This window comes from Ammodytes marinus, assembly GCF_949987685.1.
Source record: "Ammodytes marinus genome assembly, chromosome: 1".
NCBI classification, from domain to species: Eukaryota; Metazoa; Chordata; class Actinopteri; order Uranoscopiformes; family Ammodytidae; genus Ammodytes; species Ammodytes marinus.
The window spans coordinates 25,161,331-25,178,830 of NC_137230.1; the positions used below are offsets into that span (position 1 = coordinate 25,161,331).

Consider the following 17,500-nt stretch of genomic DNA (forward strand, 5'->3'; position numbering starts at 1 on the left):
TGGCCAAAAGACAGCTGGCTGTATGTTTTCAATGTCAACCAGATGTGTGTGTGTGTGTGTGTGTGTGTGTGTGTGTGTGTGTGTGTGTGTGTGTGTGTGTGTGTGTGTGTGTGTGTGTGTGTGTGTGTGTGTGTGTGCTCACATGTGCGTACCTTTGTGTTAGATGGCCTTGTTACCTGACAGTTCAGAGGGTCATGGAAACAAAGCTAAAGAGAGGTTGAGCGCTGGTGTTTTTGTGTGCTCTCCCGTGCAATTTACGAGATGCGTCTGGTGCTTTGACAGAGAGACAGACAGCGCTATATGTCTGCTAAACTAAAGCATGTTACTCATATATCACTTACACACAAACACACAATGCATTTTCTGCAGTTGTTGAAAAAACAAAGCCAAGCATAACAAGAGAGAAACCATGATGGAGGAGACGTGGGGTGGAAACTATCGGCATCGATTCAACTGTGATTTAAAGAAGCTCATTAGAAACAAAATGGCAGTAATACTTCAGACACAGTGACACACTCATAGTCTTTTGTTAGCCATGAATAATTTACTTATTCGTTTTGAGCTTGCCATGTTCATGCATCAATAATTGACACATATTACCCATGTCTTTATTTATGTTGTGTCACTATGCAGCTCATCGACTACTGCTGACTGGATAGTTGATTAATAAATGCAACACATCAAAGATATGCTTACTATATTATAGTAATCTATTTGTCCACCACCTTCATTTCACAATGTATTGCATAGTGAACAACTAATAAAGTCGTTGCCCTGGTTTTCTGCAACTCTTTTTCAGTCACTTAATGTATCCAATTACTTGTTATCACTCTTGACTGATCTCCAAGGTAAATATGCTTTTATGCTGCACTCTGAGATTGTACGCTGGAGGAAGTGGTTTGCCTCTGTGTAACCGAGGTCAGTTTTCCCCTCATCACTTACCTGGCAAAGAAGGAGGCAGCAGCAGAGGTGGTGGTCGGTGGCGCGGTGGTCACAGCTGGCATGTGGGAGGGAGAGTTGGTGTGCGACGAGGAGTTTGTGTGCGAAGGAGAGTGTGTGTTGTAGCGGTTGAGCGCGGCCTCGCTCAAGCCTTCTCTGGAGGCCTCCGAGACCATCTGGGAGATCTGATGAGAAATAGAGAGACGTTTATAAAAAAGAATATTCCTGAGCTTTCCGTGTGCGTCTGGGACTTGATTTCAAAATATTAAAATTAGTAAGAAGGAAGGAAGGAAGGAAGGAAGGAAGGAAGGAAGGAAGGAAGGAAGGAAGGTCAGAGTCCACTTCTATCAATCCCACTCTCCCTATTCTTTCTCTCTATCTCCCACCCAGGCAGGCTATATCTCTACAGACTATCTCTGCCCTTGTCTTATTGATGGTCAGATAAGAGACCAGTCTGGTTTCACACACCCTTTTGGTTTCCTGTCAAAGAGTAATTCATGTCCATTCACATTCAGAAAAACTGAAATTTCAACAACTTCCAAAATATATTTCAATAGACTTGCAACAATGTCTCCCTTTATCATGTGATATTCATTATTTTAAATAAGCACAAGCATTGGAAAGGAAGCAGCTATCAAAATAACAGGAAACGCCACACATTCTATATATTCTTCATCATCCTATGCAAATGTCTGTTCATTAGCACAAGTTGATCCTGCGTGGTAGCTGCTGCTATCGGTGTATGAGTGTGTGTGTGTGTGTGTGTGTGTGTGTGTGTGAAGTGGTTAATGAGAGGCAAATACTAGAAAGCTCAGACCAGTTTACAATATCATGTCAATATAGGACAGCTAACAGTAAATGTGTGTGGGTTTGTGTTTTGACTGTTTGTGTGTTTGTGTGCATGTGTGTGTGTGTGTGTGTGTGTGTGTGTGTGTGTGTGTGTGTGTGTGTGTGTGTGTGTGTCTTGTCCTTGGCAGGCAGACAACAGATAAGCTCTCTGGTGATCAAAGTGAATCAGCAGCAGATTGTTGTCTGAGTCACAGATAGACACAAACAAACAAACACACACCTGGTGCTTCAATTTCTCTCCCTTAACCTAATTGAACCTGACCTATTCTCTTCCATTATCCCTGTCTCTTTGCTCTGCCATCTTAAGCTGTTCATATTTTCATTTTATTATTGAATCATCCTTCTAGGAAGATTGTCCTCTAGTAGTAGTATGCAAGTAAGAAGGACAGCCGGTATGAAGAGAAAGACATTTCAACATATTTTCCACCTATTTATGCACATGCATCTACTTGACAGTGACCAAATGATTAAATATCACTTTATTATTTTTTGTCATTTGCATATTTAGAGCAAAACAGATCAAATAAAGCGAATTTTAGTTTGTGCCTGTTTCACTGTGAGACTGTGTGGGTAGTGTTCAGAGCCAGATGCATACGATTCTTGGGACACAGAGACACGGCATGTGTGATTTTGTGTACATGTGTATGTAACTGACCCATTCGTGAAATAGATATGGATTATTGATTATTGTTCTTTATGTGTTGCCAGCAGCCAGAGCACCTTAGTCATTACCCTATGCCCCATTAAAGGAGCCATAGCTTGTGTGAGAGTAAATCTGCAAGCGTGTATGTCTATTGTGAGAATGACTGTGTATGTCCTTGTGTGTGCATGTGTCTGCACACCTCTGGACTGTGTTTGTGTGTTTGTGTGTGTGTGTGTGTGTGTGTGTGTGTGTGTGTGTGTGTGTGTGTGTGTATGTGTGTGTGTGTGTGCGTGCGTGTGCGTGCGTGTGTGTGTTTGTACATCAGCTCCACTGTGCGTATATTTACTGCTGAGGGATGCAGGGGTCCAAGCACGAAGCCCACTGCCTTGATAAATTACCTATTGTAAATTAGATGCCTTTATAGTTTATATACTATTCCTCCTGTGCATTCACATGCATTTCAAATGCTCTGTCTTACCTTGCCGCCCATGCATTATTAACGAAGTATGGAACATATGGAATTAAGGTTCAGGGAGCTACATGGAATACCTGTGCATTTCTGCTGCTACTCATTTATCCTGGTTAAAAATCAACTTGCACAGTGTAGGTGCAATGTCCCCTCATGGGAGTTATTAAGTGAGCTAAAAACTGGAGTAAAGGTGATTGAATAATATGTGGAAGGCAGCAGTTCAGACCTAAGGGGCCGGACAGAATATATGCTCTGTGTATTACACAGCTGCACATGTGCAGTACAATAAGCATAATCGTGTTTTTTTTACATCATGAGATTCCAAAAGCTTTGCTCTGCCTCTTTTTATCTGAAACAACAGTGTGCTGATGGGTTATAATGCTTCATGCATGTCAATAAACTATCTAATGTAAGAAAGCTATCAAATTAGTTCTGCATCTAAAGTACTGCACACAGAAAATATATGTTTTTTTTATTTAAAACATAATTGCTGCATGGTCACCTGGCTAATGCATTTACATGGATTGTGTCTTGTGTGATAAAGTCATTAGAATAAATTATGCTTGGTTGCTTTTGTTTGTTCTCATGAGATTTTTGCACTGGTCCCATCCAGATTTCACCACAGGACATAAAAGCTTAAGTCAGATTACACTGGATGAGTCTTTAATGAGCCCTACGGGGATATGAGGTCATCACAGCAAGACAGAAAAGCATTCAGATATTACCAGGGCAGTAATCAGAGAGCACTATACAACAGCTAAATATACAGTATGTGTTGATAATAATGCAGCAAAAATATCTAAGCAAGTTAACGTAGAACACCTGCTACTGAGATTGTACCTGCTAATGAGGAACTTTGATGAATGTGATATTTGATTTCCCTTGAAAGATATGGGGGAGAAACAACACTTATACTGTCACTTTAACCACTGCTTCTTCTCCACACAACAGCACTCCTCTGCTCTGAGAACAAGGTAAAAGCTATGGCTCATTCATCTTCATTACAACACAAACGCCATCTCCCACCTGCTTTCACTTTCCTCATCCGTCTCTCTACATTTATTTTATTTTTCCATCTTTTCCCAACAACATACTACGGGTAAGCTGCATTGAATGTGTGATGGAAATTTTATAGGATGAAAAAGGGAAATGGTGTGTTTGTGTGTCCCATGTTTGTGTGTGGTCCTGCCTGCTCTTATCAGGGGGATAGACACAATCTGTAAAACAATCTAAATGCAGCTCCACTGCAGTGGAGTGGAGGAGAGAGAGAGAGAGAGAGAGAGTGGGGGGGAAGGAGAGAGAGAGGGAGAGAGAGAGTCTGCCCTTTCAGGTGGGAAAGTAAATTGGGGTAGAGGAACACGACAAAGAAGTAAAAGGGTGAATGGAACAGGCTGTGTTTTTTTATTTTGTTAGCACAAGCAAGGAAATGAAATGATGAGAGAGTTGTATGAATATACAGTATATACGTAGCCTACTTTACAAAGCAACAGGAAAGAGATTTTCAGATTTGAGCTTTTAGCTTAAGAGATTTAGCTTTTATTTTTAATAAAATATGATACAAAATACTGTAAACCTAAATGTGTGTGTGTGTGTGTGTGTGTGTGTGTGTGTGTGTGTGTGTGTGTGTGTGTGTGTGTTGTTTCTGCAATATAAAAGAAACACACATGCACTCAGGCACACAAAAAACACTCCAATCACACACACACACACACACACACACACACACACACACAAACACACTACAAACACTGTATAAACCTGTTTTCAATGAGCTGCTTGAAGGACAGAGAGGGCAAAGAGATGATCTTGACTTGGTATTCTCATGTCCGAGAAAGAGAGAGAGAGAGACTTTCTTTAACCCACCACCTATAAAGCCACACAAATTAAACAAACAATTTATGTGGACTTGTTTTTTTTTGCAGTAGTGACAGCTGTTACAGAATTACAAAAGGGAAGGTGGGTTTCTGTGATATTTCTGCACATTAAAAAAGCACCATCCATCACTGAGCACACTGCTACCTGACACCACCCAATGTTTTTTTAGCCCGGACCCTTGGTTTATGCTCACCAGCATCTTGGTCAGTAACTGCAGTTGGATTCTGAATCAGTTCCAATGGAGAACTAGTCTTAACCAGAGATAGTATATAAAATGGATGAAGCATCCGGGCTGACCTCAGTTATTCCAACTGCATCCAATTGTCCTGGCCTATGTGCGTCGCCATCTTGTCAGAGTTTGACTCCACCTCATTTCCTTTTGCTGAAAAAGGGCATTGATGTGACGTCGGGGGGAGGGAGATACGATCTAGCTGACGTATACCTCATTGCATAATTATTCATATAGTTTAACCTCCAATAGAATAAAAACTAGCCAGCTAAAAATAAATGCACCCCCCTCAGTGTTTTCATGGAGAAATTAACTAAACATACAGACTAGAATGGTTTTTTGAACCAGGCCTAAAATAAGTTTAATAATGTTGTGAAAACGGCATATTTAACATCAAAGTCAGAGAGGAAATTGTTCTATTCTGCAACCTGCAGAACAGAACAAGAACAAGAAGTGGCCACCCGGTGCTACTGCAATTTTTGTCACTTCCGCATTGGATGCTGGTAGAACTCGCTGTGGTTGGGGCTTGGTCTTAACCTGTAGACTGACACCAGGTTTATCGTTTCGTATCGATATTTCATATCCACTGCTGTGCCATTAAAATGTTTTTATCACTTCTTGCACTTTACTGTGCCCGTACTTGTCCTTTTTTATTATATATTTTATTGGGTAAACTGTAGCACTGAAGGAACACAGTTATGTTTTCTTGTATACTGAGTATTACGTATGGAGCAGAGATGAGAACAATTTTTGCCCTAAACTCTTAAAACTTTTTTATAAATTATATGTCAATCAAGTATTTTGCCAGACATTATTTTGTGGCCTTCATTGGCCCACTGATCCCGAGCAGATACCTAAGAGACTCACATTTGGTGCCTTAAAATCAGTTTTCTTTGTTTGGACTTTCCATTTTTCTTAGACCTCTTGTGGGACCCAAAAGGAACGTCCCCATAGGTTATAAAATGTGGAGGTTGTCACTGCTTAGATTGCTAAGCCAGCAAGATTTTAATGTCAGCTACACCTGGACTTTTCACTTTCTGTCTACTTCAGCATCCTCCCTTCTCTCTGTTCTCTGTCTCTTGCTGTGCAACCTCTGAAGGTGATTCTAATCATTCAGTAATTGAAATGTACAGTATGAGACCATAACAGTATTGCTGTTATGTAGTGTTTCTAAAGAGGGAGCTCCATTTCTCATAAAGCCATAGGAGTTTCACCTTTTCTTTTTCTTATTTTATCTTCTTCTTCTTCTTTTCACTTTTCTTAAGAGCATGAATGAACATGTAAGAAGTGAATCTTTCTTTGGTCTGTGTTCGATCATTTGCCAATGTAATTCTTTCTGAAAGCTCAACTGATGCAAGAACATCAACAGCAACCTTGTATGTGCCGTGCAGTAAAACAGATTACAGACAACAAATTTATCGGCTAAAAAGAAATGCAGTGTAGAAGTTGCCAGTGTTCTCACTCAGCAAAATGTAAGTATAAACTGATGTCTAAGAATGAATATCTTCCAAAGAAAGGAATAAATATTAAAATGCCTTATGTAGCCCCTATATAACACTTGTCTTAGTCTCACCCTCTCTCTTACATTTTCTTCATCTTCTCTGTCTATGTCTCTATATCTTTCACACTAATTTCTCTTGATTTCTCCGTTCCTTCTTCTATTGCCAACTTCTTCATGGTCTTTGAGCTCAGCTCCCCCTCCCTCCCTCTCTCAGGGGTGAGTCTGAAGGATGATGATTTATTATCGTGCTCTGTTTCTTCTTTCCTGCTGAAACACCACTACTGTCAACAGCAAACTCTCAGACTAACATTTTTACACCTTCCAACACACATACTCAACTCAAATAGAAAATGCAAGAAAGACACACACACACACACACACACACACACACACACACACACACACACACACACACACACACACACACCGACACACACCTACATGCATGCATGCACCTGGCACAATGAAGCTCAACAAAATGTGCATTATAACTGACATAGACAGAAATATTTCTTTCCATTTCCAATTCATTGCAGATCCAGCCATTCCCTCCAGCACTGCTCATCGCCTCATTATTTACACCTGGCTTTCCCTGCCAATTATTTTCCTCCCTTCTACCTGCAGCTCACTTCCCAATTCATTCCTGACACCGGTTCGGTTTCATTCATACCTTGCCAGATTGTGGAGTGTTTTGCCTAGCTTTCCAGTTTTCCTGACCGACCAGTTTACCCAGACTCCTGGTCCCGTTGGCCTACTCCCAGTCTGATTTGTTTGCCTGTTGGACTGATTCTTTGTTTTCTACCTGTTCCCCGTCTAAACTGAGTAAACTGAACTTTCTTGTAGCTTACTGTTTCCTATGTTATGCTTTTTCATGTCTGACTCTCTAGATATTGCCAAATTTGCATATTTATTGAAATATTTCTGGAAAACGTTAAATACAAAAATTATCTATTTGAAGTAATCAATTGGCTATGTGTCATGAGGATATCTCTATGTTTAAATCTTACCCTATTTACCTGCAGTGTCTCGCCTTTATGAATAAAAATTTGGCAAAGGATAAACTCTCTTCAGATTGAAACAATTCAACTGTCGTTTCCACAAAAACAGGTCAGAATACATCATTCATTCCTGACCAGTGGAACAAGACAGTGAAAGTATTCTGATTGGACAGAGTGGTTTTCACCTTGGACTCCATATCTCTGCAGGAGATTCAAGTCATGGGCTGAAAACAAATGTAAAGAGAGAAGAGGAACTGCTAAAAAAGAGGAGGTGAATATGAAGCAGGCAAAGGGACAGGAGAAATAATAGGGGAGAAAGAATGAAGGAGGCATAAGGCATAAGTAAAGAGAGAGAGAAGGTGTGTGTGTGTGTGTGTGTGTGTGTGTGTGTGTGTGTGTGTGTGTGTGTGTGTGTGTGTGTGAGAGAGAGAGAGAAGAGAGAGGTCGAGAAAGAGAGAGAGAGACAGAGTGGAAGGGGTACTGGGGGTGTGTGACATAGTGTCCCCAGAGTCCTAATTATCATTGTATGAATTATTACATCTGTAGAACACTTTCATACACACACATACATGCACGGCCACACACACACACACACACACACACACACACACACACACACACACACACACACACACACACACACACACACACACACACATACACACACACACACACACACACACTTCTGTATATCCCCTACCTTCCTTCTCAGCTCTCCTGCCTCCCACACACCTCTGGACCACACGTGAGGGGTTTTCTCCTTCCTGGCATCTCCCTCTCTTCCTGCCTCAAACCTCTTCTATTCTATTCTTTTTTCAATCCGATTCACTTTTACAGTTCTCGTTGCATTAACAAAATACCTTATGTTCTGCCACCTTCCATAAAGAAGATGTTTTGTTTCCGTCTTGATCAAAATCAAGAATTCTGAGTCGATGTCCCTGTGGGGAGCGACTTTGGGGAAAAAAAACATTTCATGTCTCTTTGCAGTTTTAGATTCAAACAGACACTTCTTTTTTGAGTCGCATGGTTAAGTGCTTCCACCATTGCGGAATAACTATTGTTGTCCTTGCTAGTCTGGAGATTATGTCTGATTAGTTAATTGCAGGGATTTTCAGTCGCTGACCCTGTGGGTCCCCCCCTTAGACAAATCTGAACCAACAGCAGCTCCCCACAAACCCGGGTCCATTAGTCTTTTACTGTCAATATTAATAATATTATATTTTGTCACTCCTGTTATTTTTAATTTTCTTACTTCAATTTGGATCGAACAGTACCTTAATTGGCTTTTACCTCACGCAGCACATTTGCCCAGTCGGAGACTTTGCACAAGGAAAGATATAAAGAGGAAGAAAGGAGCAGAGAGAAAGTAAAGAGCAAAAGTGAAATAAAGAGAGCAATTACTGTACATTAAGAGAGGAGAGGACAGGAACATAAACTCAATGTGTCACATCTCAGAAGTCATGATGTCTGTGGTTGATGGCTAAAAAGGTCACTAGAGTAGTTACACCCACAAGCTGACAAATTAAAATGTAACACTTTCCATCCTGTCTGTCAGAATCCGATCAAGAGATGTAATCTGAATGCTAGTTGTAGCCTGTTAGCATTTTGGTATTCATATAAGACCAGAATGAATATATTCGGTTTTGTAGTATTCAATGTCTTTGTCAGACACACACACACAGACACACACAGACACACAGACACACACACGCACACACACACACACACACACACACACACACACACACACACACACACACACACACACACACACACACACACACACACACACACACACACACACACACACACACACACACACACACACACACACACAGACAGGCCTCTACAGTTATTATCTCACCTGGTAGGGATAGAGTGTGACGCCGCCATTAGTCCGGTTCAGGTGCTGATGGGCCTGCAGGGCTGCTGCACTCAGTACTGCTCCAGTCCCGTTGTTACTGCTGTTGCCACTATTGCCAGGGCTATTCCCTGGTTGCTGTTGGACACTGCCTTTCCCTGAACAGGGGGATCCATTCCTTCTGTCCACCCCCCCTCCAAGCCCCAGTGAGCTGGGTTTGGACCCCAGTCTGTGCCCTGGGCCTTGAGGTTGAGGGTTTGTGGAAGCACAGCTGGACGTTTGCCCCACCGAGGGACTCCCATGGCTGGGGTTGGATGTAGCGTGGCTGGGGCTGGGTGTAGGGGTCTGGCTGGGGCTAGGGGAAGGTGACTGGGAGGACAGTGGAGCAGGATGTGACACGGCAGCAGCAGACGAAGAGGAGGAGGAAGAGGAGGGAAGAAAGGATGGAGGCCATTCCCTGGATCCAGGACCTCCCGGTGCTCCGGACGCTCCCATTGGACATCCATATCGTCCAATCAGGGCCGTAGGGGAAGAGGTGGGAGACAAATCCCATTGGTCAAGAGTGAGGACCATGCGCACAGCCTCCTGTTTGAGCTGTGTGAGGTGAGTGGAGCAGACATCACAGCGGCTGTCACGCTCATTCCACGCTCGCCGGGAACTGTTGGGCACCTGAAGCTTATCGTGAAGGAGGAGAGAGAAGGAGGGATCCTGAAACCAGAGAGAGAGAAAGGGAAAGAAGGATTTAAGGGTCTGGTGTCTAGAGGGATGAATAACACAAGACGAGAGCAGAAACTACCTATTGGAGATGCAACGTAACTGAAGAAAACCTGGAAGGGAGGAGAGGACAATAAATTATAGGCGTGTTGAACAAATCATGGCTATGAATATTTATAGAAAATCCTAGGAACATTGCAGTGTTATCTGGGGAAGATGTGTAGGGGGACACAACCAGAAGGGCAGACAAAAGTACACACTAAAAAAATTGCACAAAAACAAACACACACTCACATACTAAATCTTTAGGGTTCTAAAGGGTAAAAGAGTCACAGAAGCTGGCAGCAGAGAGGGTCCTCTAGAAGTGAAAACCTTGTGCTCTCTATTTTTCCACCCCCTTCTCTCTTTTTCAGCATGTAGTTTTCACTACAGCACAGCAGCCTGCTTAATTGGATTCTGGTGATTGGAGATAACAAAATGTATTTCCCGTAAAATGCCAATACAAAACTATTTGACGCAGAGCGAACAGCTCAGTAACGTTACATGACATGAATGTCCTGTTCATTCACGTCTTAGGAATTCAAAATAGTTAAAAAACACATCTTGTAAATGTCATACTTGCACATTAAACAAATGCATCATAGTTGAAATCATTATATGTAATTACATATGCTCATGTCATCTGACGCAGTGACCAAGAAGGAACACTCCCTGACATTTTAAAGATTTCCACAGTCACATTTTGTTGATCGTTTCATTTCAACACCCAGTTTGTAGCTTAAGTGGTACAGCATGTCTAGATTTTTAAAGACAAAAGGGAAATAATGTTGAATAAAAAACAACAAAACACTACATTGGTTTCAGCCTTGGGCCTATTTTAGTCTAACAGAAGCACGTAGTGCACAAGGGTTAAACAAGGTAGAATATAGATTGGAGGTTGTGGTGGTAACTAGTAAAAATACACTCTCGGCCGGTCACGTCACAGGACTAATTACTGGTGATTGGACATAGCAACTTATGAAAAACAGCTCAACAAAGGGAGAATAATCTTCTCCAGGAAATCATATAATTGTCTGGATGTTGTCATGTGGCACGATAGGACCACACAGCAGATGGTGAAAAAAAGCTCCATGTTTCTTTTATTTATCCACATCAATCCGATGCTATTTCCGTTTTAATTCTATGTCATAACTGGTCACTAAAAAAAGATTAAGGTAAAAATGAGTGCATAGTTAAAACCATGATCAGCATTCATACAATTGGTTGAATGCCAATCACGTGATTTCAGTAACATAAAGTAGGTGTGATGGGAAGCAGCCCAGCATGCATGATTCATCCACTTTATTTTCTTTTATGTGTGTTCCTGCATTGTTACTGGCGTTGTTCCCCAGTTGTTCTACATACTGCTCCACGGGGTTTCCATCACTTTCACATTTTAATGACAGTACGACAGAAGATTTTACCAGTGAATGTGGTTTAACTATGAGTGACGTTATAGGAGCATTATCGGTGGGGGTTCTCATAAGCCTGCTATAAAAATGGAACCTTTCTAAATTCCTTTAAAAAGGCAGCTTTGATTGCACAGTTTTTTTTTGTAATTAGTTTTAGCTCTTAAATGACAAATGCCCATTGTAATGTCAAAAGTGATATGCCCCACTGAATCCTTTTAACAGTAGGAATATTTTGGCTCAGGAGTAAAATTATTTTCTATTTTGCAGCACACTTTTAAATTTCTAAATAATTACACCAACAGATTATAAGGATTTCCTAATAACCTTTAATAACCTTAAGCTATCAACACTCTTTTATACTGTATATCTAAGAAAGTAAGTGAGCCATTTGTGTCTGAAAAAGTAAGTATGGGGTTCAGCCTAAAGGACCTTGTACATGATCCAGCTCTGATTTGAAACCAGATATAAAAACTAAAATGTTCAGACTTTACACACTAATTGATTCAATGAAAACTCAGTGGACTTACCTGTTTAACCCACAGCTCCTATAAATTCCACAACAAGTACAGCTGTTGCACTGTTTGCTTGGTACATTTCTGTGTATGGGTGTTTGTGTGTGTGAGTATTCATAGCGTGCTCTCTTGTATGCGGAAATCAGGATATTTGTGCAATTTGTTTGCATAATTATCTCTGCTTGTGTGCATGAATAATTGCGCGTGTACAGGTATGTTTGGGCGCAGTGTTTTTACAGACTAATTGGAGCCACTCGCATGGAGCAAAGCCACACTAAATCTCCTGCCACGTCTCCCTGGCCTAGATAGCATAGTTAACAAGCACAACACACACAAACATCCCCGGAACAGATATGTGTCTAAATCTCTCTTGACCCCACTGAGACTGTGTTTTTCCACAAAGCATTAAGACATTTTTCTGACAAAAGGTTAATTAAAAATAAGTTGTTTTTCCATGAAAAGAGTTTTCTTTACTCAAGGCCTTTTGGTGGATTTAAAATGTGTGATGTTGTAAGATAATTGTCAGTTTATAGTGTAGGAATACTGTCAGAGTATTGTCAGCGAGTATACTGTATGTCTGTATATGTAGGAGGAGCCATGTACTTCAACGAAACATCTCTGGTCTATCATGCCAACTCACTTGATAACTGTAATTACCTTCCTGCTTTTAACCAGCCCACCTCTTCTGTAACATTAAACCAATATATCCTTGTAGGCCCTGCTTTTCTGCAAAAGTGATAGTTTACAGTAACAGTAGTCCATGTGCTACTTTTCATTTGTTATTTTGTACCTACAGAAGTAATCCAATATTTTTTCTAGAATGAATGCTATGAAGTGGTCCTGCATTTAAAAAAAAACAGCCCTCTCTTCATTGAACATCTTCTCAAAAAACAAAACAATGTCTGAATGTTATCCCAGGATACTATTCCACATTTGCGGCAGCATTTTCAATCTAGTTTTAACCACTAACATATGATGTAGTTTCATAATAGTTCTTGCATAAAAACAATCACTAATTACACATGTTGATCCGTACTAGTAGGAGCAGCAAACACATCCCTCCAAACAGCTGTTCAACATTTAATTGAATCTCTCAGAACATCATGCCGGGGATGAGGATGTGCTTGTGCAGTTTTAATCAAAGTGATGTGTAGGCGCTCTTTGTTTAGTGAAGTTTACTCAATATATGAATTATGTAGATAAAGAAACTGTGTGTGTGTGTGTGTGTGTGTGTGTGTGTGTGTGTGTGTGTGTGTGTGTGTGTGTGTGTGTGTGTGTGTGTGTGTGCGTGCGTGCGTGCGTGTGTGCGTGCGTGTGCGTGCGTGTCCAATCAATAGACGTGATGGTTGCAGGTTAAATCTCAGCAGATTTGTATAATCGGACATCAAGATGGAGAGACAGATAATTGGCAGACATACATGAGTCAATGATGAGTGACTGACTGAGGTAGAAAGGAGCATGTCAGAAATAACAGTTAGCCTTCTGGCCAATAGACAGTACATCCGTCCGATCAACGTGGGTTTGTATAATGACCTACCCGTAGTTGTTTATCCTACTCCACATTGACAAAACAGCTACACAGCTATATATATATAAAGCAAGAAACGTCTGTCTGTCTGTCTGTCTGTCTGTCTGTCTGTCTGTCTGTCTGTCTGTCTGTCTGTCTGTGTTCCTGTGGCTTGCATATCTCTCTGAGTTTTTGTCAGATCGGCCTGAGCTTCCGGATATTGCTTGCACACGGCACTAAGGTGTGCATCCGTCATTTTGAAGTTTTTTGGACCAAATATGTAGAAGTTATCATATTGTATATCATGTTGGTAATGAATACATGCGCACACTGAAGGCCACACTGATGGGGGAGCCTGAAGTAATCCCCGACTAAACCCTGCCTCCCTCTGATTTGATTGGCTGCTGCGACTAAAGCTTGTGAGCAGGACACACATAGCAGACAAAGCCTGTTGTTACTTCTTCATTCAATGCACCCAACTTTCCAAACAAAACGTTCTAAAACCTTTCCGCAAACATCACTAACTCCTCAAACCTGTCCGCGTTAGTGTTAAAGGTCGCACGTTAGGCTATTTTCACTGTTATACAGTTAATCCCGCTGAGTTAATTCCAGTAAGCGTGTCACTAGCGTTTCCCATTTAAGCACGGTCACGGATAGCTCTGCTACCGGTGAATGTAAACCATAGATAGTGATGTAAACATGATTGCTTCAATAAAATGTTTTAAATCCGTCAGAAACTAACACCTAAATGAGCTACAGACTATGTAAAATGCAAAAATGCCCTTCATTTTGGTTGCAAAAATATGCTGCAGCCTTCAAACTGCAATTACCAATAAAAAAAATGTTTTTACCTGCTTTGCCTAGATTATATGGCGCAAAAATTATAAAGATAGACCAAAAGTGACATTGATGAGCCATGCGACAGCGATGTCAATGAGAGTGTGACACTGCCTATGTGTAGGCTACATCCGTTTCTGCGTCCTACTTTCATAGGCGGGTTACATTTAAGCATGCATAAGTTAATACCTGCTTACTACGGGCAATGCACTAGTAGCCTATATAAAAACTACATTTAACTGTGGATTATATTGATCTGTTTCAGTATGTGTGGTCAGCCTCCTTGGTGGCCTATATGTCTATTATGGACTGTGGGGATTTTAGTGGGTAAAGAGAGTAAATGTAGCATACTGTCTCCTACACACAAAAAGGTGTCTATCAATAAGAAGCCAGTTACCTTTCCTCAATCAATACACTGCTTTTGTGTGTGTGGAATTAAGTGTGCAAAAGTGTGTCGACACCAGGCAACATTTCATCTCATAGTTACTATGTGCAACCTCTCAGTGTGAGAGCTGCCTTCTAGGCTATGTCAACAAACCGCAAGATCCACAAGATACTTACACACACACACACACACACACACACACACACACATACACACACACACACACACACACACACACACACATATATGTGTGCGCGTATGTATGGATAAAGACTACCTTGTTCCTCAAACTAAGTAGTACAATGAACAGAACATACATTTTTAAACATAAACATACTGTACTTAACACACATGCATGAGAGCACATGAACACACATATTGCTGTCTGGCATGAGACACCGTAAACATGCTCCTCCAGACTACATAAAATAAGTGTAGTAGTGTAACTCTCTCTATCCCCCTCTCGCTCACACAGACACACAAAAATATGCTTGTAGAGTGCAGATTTATTTATGAATGCATTTATTCAAATGCTCACTGTTTGTTCAATAATCCTACTTAGCCAAAGGGTTATGACATTTTCTACTAGGTTTCCGGTGCTGCGGTGAGTTTCTCCCAAAATGACTCTAGAGAGAGTCAGTTTCTCGTCCTTCTTGAGACTGATAATACATTATTTCAGATTGCTGAAAATTGCTCTACTAGCACACTTTAGTGTAGCCGTGATGGAGATAGGTAATGTTATGTCAACTACATTTGTCCATTCACCCATGGGAGTGGGAGCGATAATGTCGAACAACGAAAGGAAAGAGCAGGAGACGAGCGATGCCACGTATGCAAACCAGTGCACACGCAGAAAAGCGAGCAGTTATAACACACAGATGAACTACTGCATTATGCTGCAGACAAGATTTAATATAGTATATAAATATCCCTAATACGTCATGAAGTCACATTTATCAATTCATTTTAAGTTCTTAAGTAAAAAATTATAAAATGTGTCTGAGATAGATACAAAAATTAACCAATGTGAAGAAGTTGTTAACGAGTCCACCAAATAATTCCAAACAATGATAAAAGTCAAAAATAAAAGTCAGATCTTGCCATCTCTTTTTCTACACCTTTTTATCTCCATGTCACACACACTCACCGCAGGCAGGGGAACCAAAGAAGCAGTAAAGTGGACATGGGTTATGGTCCTTGAGATGAGGGCCTTGTTGTTCCAAATAAACTGAGATTTGAGGCATAGCCAAAAAGAGGAAAAGGGGAGCCATGTTTTGAAGAGTAGAGAATGAGGTTGTCTAGGAAAGAGGAATGGAGTCCTTGTTTATACTGGCCTTGAAAACTTGAACATGCTTGAATAAAAACACACCGAGAAACACAGCCGTTTAACATCTATCTTTAGAACTTGTATACTTTAGAACGTCTCTCACTTTCTCTCATAAGAGTGGCATTATGTTGCCTGACAATCAAGAATTTGGTCCAGGCAAAAAAAACCTAAGGAGTTCAATGGGGAAACATAATTGGAAGCAATTTTTTTTCCAGATTTTCAAATTTTATTTGTATTATTACACAAATTACTAAGATTGTGGTTAGATAATAATTCCTCCCTCGCTCTCTCCTCCCTTTTCTTCTTCATTCATTGCATTGATTTCATTTTTCGTGGCATCTCCTCACCTATGACTTCATCAGTATTTAGCAAGTGACTCAGTGAGTCAGTCTCAGCAACACAGACAGTGTGTATGTGTGTGTGTGTGTGTGTGTGTGTGTGTGTGTGTGTGTGTGTGACTCATTTCAGTCAATTCAGCCTCAGCTCTACTGTGCTAGGATGGAGTGACTGACAGAAACAGAGAAATTGGAGAGATGGCATAAGGCAACTGAACAGTGACCTCAGCGAGTCCTAGTGTGCTCACAATAAGTCTGTGCACCAATGACTGTGTGTGGGGTGCTTACTGAGATTTTATAAGGAAAGACAGTCCAAGACTCAGTCCTGTTTGTCCTATACTGATTCTGTGTGTGTGTGTGTGTGTGTGTGTGTGTGTGTGTGTGTGTGTGTGTGTGTGTGTGTGTGCGTGTGCGTGTGCGTGTGTGTATGCCCACACACACACAGAAACAGCATATTTTGACTATGAACTGTATGATTGAAAACCACCTCCAATTTCATCACCCTAATTTTCAAACCTTTGTCATTCCTTATTTTGTCTCCTACTATATTTAGCAACAATTTATGACATGAAAGCTCCAAAATAAGGAAAATAAGTTGGCAGATCAGAGAGAAAGAAAGGAACATGACAGAGAATGGCATAATAAAAAGGAGAGTAGCCCATTATAGCCATTTTGCTGACCAACATTTATTGCTATGTGAGTGTGTTTGTCCAGGCAAAACAATCCTAAGGAGTTCAATAGGGAAACATAATTGGATGCAATATTATTTTCCAATTTCCAATAGGACTATTAGTGTTATTATGCACATTACTTAGATTGTGGTTAGATAAGAATTCCTCATTGTTAACTTTTATGTTTCTTGCTCTCCTCCCTGTTCTTCTTCATTCATTGCATCGAACTTCATTTTCCGCGGCATCTCCTCACCTACGTATGAATTCATCAGTAGGGGAGAACGGGGTAAGTAGGCACACTTTTTACTCCAGTGAGAATTGCTCATCACCTAAACATCTTTCAATAATCATTCCTACATTAAATTTAAGCTTTAGGTGTTGCCTTGAAATGTGTACC

General features: G+C 40.8%; 1 protein-coding gene across 1 annotated transcript in view; it reads right to left on the minus strand.

The window, feature by feature from the left end:
• kif26ba (kinesin family member 26Ba) overlaps window positions 1–17,500 on the minus strand; it is a 90,878-nt gene that overhangs the window by 52,868 nt on the left and 20,510 nt on the right. The window contains exons 3-4 of the mRNA XM_080034121.1: window positions 9,368–10,072; window positions 943–1,124 (exon numbers count right to left, since the gene is read on the minus strand). Coding sequence (XP_079890247.1) covers window positions 943–1,124; window positions 9,368–10,072 — 887 coding nt within the window. The remainder of the gene's footprint in view (window positions 1–942; window positions 1,125–9,367; window positions 10,073–17,500) is intronic.